At 40.2% G+C, this 8,762-nt stretch overlaps 1 protein-coding gene across 1 annotated transcript in view; it reads right to left on the bottom strand.

Annotated features, from left to right (window-relative positions):
* Nucleotides 1–8,762, bottom strand: part of LOC106527650 (voltage-dependent N-type calcium channel subunit alpha-1B) — a gene marked incomplete at its 3' end in the record, with an annotated part of 96,643 nt that overhangs the window by 14,301 nt on the left and 73,580 nt on the right. The window contains 8 exon segments of the mRNA XM_014022591.1: nt 1,534–1,554; nt 3,038–3,049; nt 3,699–3,805; nt 5,056–5,115; nt 5,610–5,739; nt 6,633–6,768; nt 7,025–7,230; nt 7,321–7,977. Coding sequence (XP_013878045.1) covers nt 1,534–1,554; nt 3,038–3,049; nt 3,699–3,805; nt 5,056–5,115; nt 5,610–5,739; nt 6,633–6,768; nt 7,025–7,230; nt 7,321–7,977 — 1,329 coding nt within the window.

The following is an 8,762-nucleotide window of genomic DNA, read 5'->3' as shown; positions in this document are numbered from 1 at the left end:
GGGATATATTGTATCGTGACCCCTCTGTCATGATATGTATCGTATCGCCAAATTCTTGCCAATACACAGCCCTAGCTATAACCTAAAATAAAATATAAATATAAAGCTCGGTAGAAACTTCAAATAGTAAAATTCTATGTAAATGAGAGAATTAGTAAAATGCTAGTTAAAGACTAAACGTAACAACAGGCTAGCTAGAAGCTGGTGTAGCAAAAGGGTGTCTAAAATGTAGCCCTTAGCATCGCTAAAGAAATCATTGCTAACTATTACTGCATGAGAACAAAAACATTGGTTACGTATTGTAACCCCAGATTCTATGAGTATAGGCTCCACCCTTTAAGGCTATCGCTAGTGGGTTTATCCCCGCGCGGGGATAAACCCACTAGCGATAGCCTTAAAGGGTGGAGCCTATAAGAAATAGAACAGATCTTTTTACTTGTTTATTGCTACAAATAGAACATGACTTGGTTGCTAATATTTTAGCTAAATAAGATCCAATATTAGTTTGAAGATGAACAAATAACTAATTAGCTGGATTTAAACACATATTGTTCCAGTCACCTTCTTTATGACACATTTTTATTTTATTTACGCAGGCTGCTGTTAAAGACACCTGATTGGTTGACACCTCATAATCCCTGCAAACAATATYAAAAACCGCCAGAGGAAGGAAGTACGGAGCAATTTAAAAACAAAACCATTAAAAGTAGATTTATATGTACAGTTGGAGAGTAGAAAACACTGAAACGTAAAGAACTGTGGTTCCTAATATCTTGGCTTGAGGCWTTTTCTTTACCAGTGAAAAAATCCTAACTACACAGCATGCAGCACTCATGCAGTCTGCAGAGTCCGACCCAGTCCTGCTGTTCAAGGACCCCCACCACACTCAGGTCTCCAAATGGCTTTCAGAAGAGCTTTCAGGAGGACAAACAACCATCAATTAGAGGCAATCTTTATGAGTGAGATGTTTTGAAGTGGGTTCTAATGGAGTTCAATTCTGACAAACCTGCTCAAACTGAGGCTCGTCAGAAAGCTATCTGAAACAGGTAAGGTATTAATTGTTCGTAATCTTTCCACTTCAAAAGATCTGAGGTCTCCTTTTAGGATTATGTGATTATTTCACATTATGTTGTGAGAGGAAAATGTTTTCCTTTTAACTGGAGCCAGTTTAGGTGGATTTAAAACAGAAACTGTAATCCTTTAATGACTTTCTTCTAACTGCTTAACGAAGAAGATGAGACACAGATAGGAGAAGAAAAGGGGATAAATCAAATCACAACACAAATTTAACCTGATTTAATCATTTAAACTGACTAAATCTTTACGCCAGCCTTCTGAAAGCTATTAGATGGAGTTCCCAATATTGTCTTTTCAGATTYGTTGTCCAATATTGGCTCAAGAGGACAGGAGGGAAGGGCATAATGGTCWAGTCCCTGGGGCTGAAAAGCTTTATTAGGATGGTTTGTGTGTTCAAATGTCGGGAAAAAGGGGGATGGGTCAATAAGTAAAAAGGTAGAGAGGGACAGTTCCCACCTGGCCACGCTTTGTTGCGATCTGATGAAGAAAAGAAACGATAAGCAAGCAGACGATACAGAAAAACAACAACAACAACAAAAATAAACACTGGCATTGAAAAAAAAAACAATAAAATAAACACTGGAAGCAGAAATCACTCAGGCATGATGACATCAACGTTTCACACTTACAACACAGACGCCTTCAGCTGGATGGAAAACAACGTAACTTCATTGACTTTTCATTGTTTATCACAACAAACAACACAAAATATAGACAACACAGGATCCTGACTTTATCCAATGATTGTCCTTTAAGTTTTACATTGTGAAGTTAAACAGTTATGAATGTAACGAGTCAGGTGACGGGAAGGACAAAATGCTGAACAGGAAGTGAATGAGATTGAAAAAAAAGAAAAGCTTTAGTTACATAAACCTTAAAGGGCTCTCTGACTTCAGCCACATGTTAATATTTATCTATTCTGACACATGAAAACATCTACAGTGCCCTCCAAAACAACTAAATACTAATATTAGCTGACAAGCTAACGCAAGCTAACAGGCTAAACTGAGGTTCTTCTTCCATGAAGCAGCTCTGTTGTCCTCCATCCATATTTTCAGTTCCAGGCTGAGTCATTTCTACCTTCTCCTCTCTGTCAACGCTCTCTGGTTTCMTTTAAAAGAGTCGATCATCAGATATTGTCCAARATTAACTTTCAAGCTGGACAGAGTTCGCAGCGGAGCACCTAGTATTTATCATCATTTACCCAGAATGCTTTGTGGTGTAAATAACATGGCGACATCCATGTGACATCATTTTTTCTTTAATTTATAAAAACTAAACAACCTACAGTATTTTTACAGTAGAAATAAATGGAGTACCCTTTAAAGGAGTTTAATTTGTGCTCCTTAATAAACATTTCTTGCTAACTGAAACACATTTCTCTCTACATGCTGCGAACAGCAGTAAAAAAACAATTATTTCTGTACCCAAAAAATACAAATCGACCAAAACTGCAAAGGTACGGTTTGACAAAAGGTACAAATCTGTGCAGACCAGACAAAACAGCATGCTTGGATGCAACAATTCCTGAAGTGATGATGATGTTTTGTGTTTATTATTATTATCTTGTTGAACATAAAAGAGCTGCCATTCACTCTGTTTATTTTTTAAATGTCTCCATTCAGTTGTTTACATCTTAAATAWAAAAAAAAAACTCATTCCTGGCAGTGTTTTTGTTTAATTAKTAAGCTGTTAAACTTGTTACGGTCTGTGTAAAAATGAAAAATAAATACATCTGATAATTGCAAAGCAGGTAATTTGACTTACGTAACCTGAAGTCACCGTTATATAACAAAAACAGAGTAAATGTCAGTTTCTTCAATCACGACTCTGCCTGTGATGATAAGAACTGCGGAGCGACAAAATGTGACATTTGCTCAAAACATTTTGTCAACTGTCTGACGAAGACGAAGCAAAGCAGGACACAAACACACAAACAGAAAAAAGAAGCACACGTTACCCCATAAGGCTCCTGAAAACAAGCGAAGCCGAAGGAAAAACAGGAAAGAAAAACAAACGAAAGGAGGGAGAGAAGTGAAGGAAAAGACTCGGCAACAGATAAAAAACAAAGAGAAGCAGGAAGAGAGAAGACACGAGTCAGAGTCACATAAAGTAAAGTTTCTGCACAGCTGACGAGGAACACAAGTGTTTATTTAACAAATAATTWTCAACCCTAAATATGGTTAAAGTCTCAAGTTAACCATCAAATTTCAGACTTAAGTAATGTTACTTCTAATATTAGGCAGAGAAATCCAGATTGTGAGACTGTTTAAATGATTATTTAGCTGCCAATCTTTGAGTCCTTTATTATGGTCAAATGTCCACAACATAATGAAGAGTAAAACAAAGTCCTCCAGCTTCCTCTTCATTATGTTTAAACCAATAAGCCTTTTAATTAATTAGAAATAAGGGCCCTCAAAAACCAAAGGGAGTCTGCTGTAATTATAGCACCGACACCAAAGCCTTAAAAGATTGAAAACAACAAGAGGAAGTGACCGTTCGAGCCGTTTGACAGAGAATAACAAACAGAAGGGTGTCAGTGAGCTTCATGCTCTGGGTAAAACAATCAGAAACTAATGAGCTGCAAAGAAAGAATGTGTTGGAAAAAAATGGGGACTTACGAGCAGGCGAACGCCACCAGAGCCCCGCTGACCACGATGAAGTCCAGAATGTTCCACAGGTCACGGAAATAAGAGCCGGGGTGGAGGAGCAGCCCCAGGTCAATCATCTGGAGTCAACCAGAGGTACAGGAGGTCCAGAGTTGGTTTAGGTTCATTTCTACACCAAAGTCCACCAAAGTGCTTTACAACTTAAAAACAAACAGTTCATGTCAAACTCAAGGCCTGCAGACCACCACCACATTTTACGTGGCCCGCGAAAGCCTCAAAGATGAATTATTGTCTTAAAATAAGCTGCTTTAAAGTACCTGTGACATCAATTTTTTTGTAATAAATATGAATGCATTTTAAGAAAGATAGTATTAATAACATATTGCAAAAAAAGTTTCACGTCGCTGAGATGAACATTTGTTGAGATATTTGCATGTGCCATAACAGGAAGTGATGTCAAAGGGGAATCTCTGCATGTGAACTTTGCTACAACAACAGAGTGTAGAGAAGAATCTGRTGTTTCTTTAGATTATTTTGAGTCTCTATTAGAGAAATGAAGAAGAGTCAGAGTTCAGATAATATTGTTTCAATACAAAAACATTTCTTCAAGAGTTCCCCTTTGATGTCWCTTCCTGTTTCACTTTGGGTAAAACWAATTCAAAAGAAAATAGGACAATTATGTGACGGAAATGGGTAAAGTCGTGTTTAGGCCAAGTTTCTTAATAATAGCTTTTTTATAGCCTTTTTGTATTTGAAGTTAATACGTGTCACAGGCACTTTAAAGCCAGAATTGACGATAAAGTAAACCTCTCATAATGCAAATTGATCATTTAACAGCCTCCCGACACAAGGTGGCGCTACACAGGGTTTAAATAAGCTGGCATCCAGCAACATTTTTCATGTAAAATCTYCATTTTGCTGCATTTTCACCAGCTATTTTTGCTGCAGTTGTACTGTGAAGTGGGAATATCCCACATACTAGTGGTAAACCTAATCTGGAAGTCCCTCTAGTGGGAATTCTAGATGGCAGCTACTCACYACAACTCAACACTGAGTAAAACCTTATTTTTATTTCTGTATTATTTATTTCACATTCAGTCAGTCGTAACCGTAGTACATTTCACTGTTTTTAAGCAAACGTTAAAATGTTTCTTTAYAGGAAATACCAGGTACAGCTCAGTTATTGTTTGTTAGCAGTGCTCTGGAAYGYAACGCTTTGTGTTTAGATGAAGGTAATTACAGTCACGATGCTCATGTGGTTCAGTGAAAATGACTATATGAATAATTCTGATTTATAAAACTTAGATCTGGTAAGAAAAGAAGGGACTTTGACTCTGCTGTCTGTGTGGGGTCATGCAAGTGTTCTCACCTTAATCACCATCTCAAAAGTGAAGACTCCTGTAAAAATGTAATCCAGATATTTCAACACCTGCAAACACAACAGAAAGATAAAAGCTGACAGAGCGGCAGCTGCACCTGTTCCAGGTGTGACTGATGGTTCTGGACTCTTCTGCACAAACACTGACTCTAACACACGCTGAAGCATCGCCTCCATTTGCCTCCCAGGCTCTGACTCAAATGCTAATGGGCAGCAAAATGTAAAAACACGTCTGTATGTCATCTCTAATCTTATTGTCCTTATGAGAAAATAAAAACAGGATTAAAGCAGTTTAAATCAAGGGWTTTAAGAATAAACAACCTCACCAAAAAGATACATTTTTATGCTTCCCTTCATGTTTTTGTCAACACGAGTGAACGTTTTCCTCTCTGAATCAGGCCGGATGAGACATAGCTGTGTGTAAATCCCACTTTGCTCATGTGAGCAGTGAGCATACACATTATCATGCAAATCCACGTCTGTGTGTGTTTGCTGCGCTCCCCTCAGATATTTATATATGAAGTCCGGCCGTCAGCTCCACTCACATTGTTGCGTGGCGCGTTGGTCTGCACGGGGTCCTCGGCTGCCAGCGTGATGCTGCTCATGGTGATGACCAACAGGATGCACATCTCAAAGTAGCGCAGGTTGACCACGTAGTGGCACAGGCGTCGCACGCTGCAGGACACACACACACACACATGAAGGAGCAGTGACCACTCACCAGGTACACTCAGGTGACAGAGTCTGTACAGGTGAATAAAAAACTTTATAGACTGCAAGAAACTCCATCGTACGGCTCAGAGTTAGGGTCAGACTATAAGATTTTATATTTTTTAATTATGTGAAAAAACTTGTGAAACTTTCACAGAAGTTTTGTTGTTTCTCAGGAAATGATCATCAAGATTTTAGCTTCAGAGGGAGTGGAACTCTGAGTAATACTACAACTTCTGTCTTTTTATTTTATGATTTTATTATGGAAAATTATGATATTACTCCTGTATTATTATGACTTTATTCATGTATTACTACTTCTGCCCAAACACTGACAACACTCTAAAGTAAAATATTGTGAAATAATAGTTMTTATTTGACTTTATTCTAGTATTATTACGACTTTATCCTTGTATTATTGTGACRTTAACTTTGTTTTATTATGATTTTATTCTAGTATTCTTTGGACTTGATTCTGGCAATTTTAGGATTTGATTCTTATAACATTATGACTTTATTCCTGTGATATTTTCACTTCTTTCTTGTAATAAAAAACCCTCATGTTTGGGCCCTAAAACATACCATTGTGGTCCAGCTGAGGTTCTAATAAAACCATCACAATATTAACAACACAAAGGAGCTTTTAGGTCCTCAGCTTTAACCACATCTCAGACTGAACCAGACTCAACTATAAATGATTTTCATAGACATTTTAAAGAACTGTGTACAGTTTCATATCTTGTAGGAGATTTTAGGTTCTCGGGCTTTAAAGAACATGGTGTTCAGAGCTTTGTCAGAACAAAAATGAGAAGTTTGCTTTAGTTATGTATTTTAGCGTTCCTCCAGCTGGAGCTTACGGGTTCGTCTGTCCAAAGATGAACATGGAGCTGTAGGGGAGTATCTGCCGAGGCCCGTTAGTCGCCTCCTCCTCCTCCTCTTCCAGATCTTTCTTCTCCTCACTGAGCTGGAAGTTGTCACAATCAATGTTGTTCACTGGAATAAAACACAAAAAGATAAATGGCACCCATTTAAAGAGGCATTAAGAGGAATATGGCTTGAATACAAAATGTAAACTATTGCTTTAAGGAGCCAATTACTGCTACTCTATTATCATCTACTATTCCATTAGGCACTAAAACTTTACAGTCTTTCAAGAAGGTTAGTTGTTTAACGTTCTTTTTGCTGCATCATCAGTTTTTCATGGGTATGAAAGGACTTGGACTAAACTTGGTGAGTGTTTTGTACTAACTGGGTATGAAGGTGGTGTCTCCAGGTGGGCCGGTGATGGTAACGGGGATGTGGATAGTGTTGCTGTTGAGTCCGGCCTGGCTGGCTCTGGTGGAGTTCTTCTGGTTGTCGGCGTCTTCCTGTTTTTCGCTGGGGGTCAAACTGCTCCTCTTCAGCTGTAACGGACTGCCGGCGAGGCTGTCCTCCTCGGTTTCTGCCTGCCTCTCCCTGAGGGAATAAAAGAACTTTGTTTCAGGACTGCTGCAGGTGGGATCAGAGAGCTCTTTGGACAGGAGAGGTTGAGGTTTTGAGCCGTACCGGCAGCTCCTCGATCCATTGTTCCTCCTACAGTCGTCTCCCGTCAAAGTTGACTGAGCTTTGGCCAAGCGAGAGTATCTGATCTGCCTCTCTGCGTTGTTCTCTCCTCTCCCTCTGCCCTCCTCTTGAGCTCCGTTGACCAAACGTCCATTTCCRTCTCTTGGAGTTCGATGAGAGCGATGGTGGCGGTGCCCTCTTTCCTCTGCTCCTCCTCGTACATCACTGTCGTCCCTCTCGGGGGATCCGGCTTGGTGGTGCCGGCGGTTCTCACCGTCTGGGTTGTGCTCTCTCCGGTGATGAGCGTGGTGCTTCCCTCCTCGACCGTCGCCTCCCTCGCCGCTCTTGTCACGGTGGCGATGATGCCTCCTGGAGTGGACATGGAAGCCGTCACCCAGCCCGTCGTATCGGGGCCCCGCCGGCTCCTCCGGACCTCCTGAGCTGGTTTTGTCGCCGTCGCTGGTTTCCACCACAAGCGGCCGGTCCGTGTGGGTTGTCATGTCGGGGTGTAGGTGGAGGGAGGTGGACATCCGGAGGCGCTCCTCGGAGTCCAGCTCGTTAAACAGGGCCTCGGTGCTGGTCTTCATGTTGTGTTTCCTCAGCTGGTTGGTCCTCTGCTCCCACACGGACATGGCCTTTGCAGACCGCTGCTGCTCCTTGCTGCAGGCATCAAACCAAGCAATGAAAAACCGTAAAAAACTGTTATTTGGTTTTTTCTCTACTCAATGGGTTTTGGTGGGATTTGGGATGTAGTTCCATCCATAGAAGCTAAAAACCTTTTTTAATTATTTTTAACGCTGCTCAGAAAGGCTCTGATTTGTAAGAACGGTAGATTTAGGTCTATGGATGTGTTGGTAAAAAATGGTCACCATGGTGAAGTTTCCACTTACCATGCAGAAGACCTGAGATGATTGAATGTTTCTAATGCTGAGAGGATTAATGACGTTCTGTTCTACCGACAGAGGCACCAACAAGGAGGAGACAAAGGGGGCAATGGCCATCCCTATGAACCTGCTGACCCCCATTAGCCCCCCCCAGCCAAATAGTCATACTATGTGCTAAATATTTAGTAACCCACTACATGGATTTTAGACATATGAACTCGTCTCCATTAGGATAACAGCTGGATAACGGTTTGATGATTTACTGTATCCCAGTATGAAACAGTCACCATTTCAAAACCACTAAAATTTTCTGCCATACCGCTCCTGTGATATAAACGTTGTTTTTAGAGCTTGCCATATAAAAACAGAGGCACTTCAGTGTTTTCCCTAGGAAATTGGTCTTGGGGTGGGGGGCTACTTGTTTTATAAAAACATAAATTTACATGACTCACCTGCAATTATGGTAATAAATTTACACATACATGAATATTTAATTGCCCAACTACATCCTAGTTAAGGACTCCTCATGATAATTATCAATAAATATTGATAATAAGTGAT

This window comes from Austrofundulus limnaeus, unplaced genomic scaffold (assembly GCF_001266775.1).
Source record: "Austrofundulus limnaeus strain Quisiro unplaced genomic scaffold, Austrofundulus_limnaeus-1.0 Scaffold336, whole genome shotgun sequence".
NCBI classification, from domain to species: domain Eukaryota; kingdom Metazoa; phylum Chordata; class Actinopteri; order Cyprinodontiformes; family Rivulidae; genus Austrofundulus; species Austrofundulus limnaeus.
This window is presented reverse-complemented; position numbering and strand designations above follow the sequence as displayed.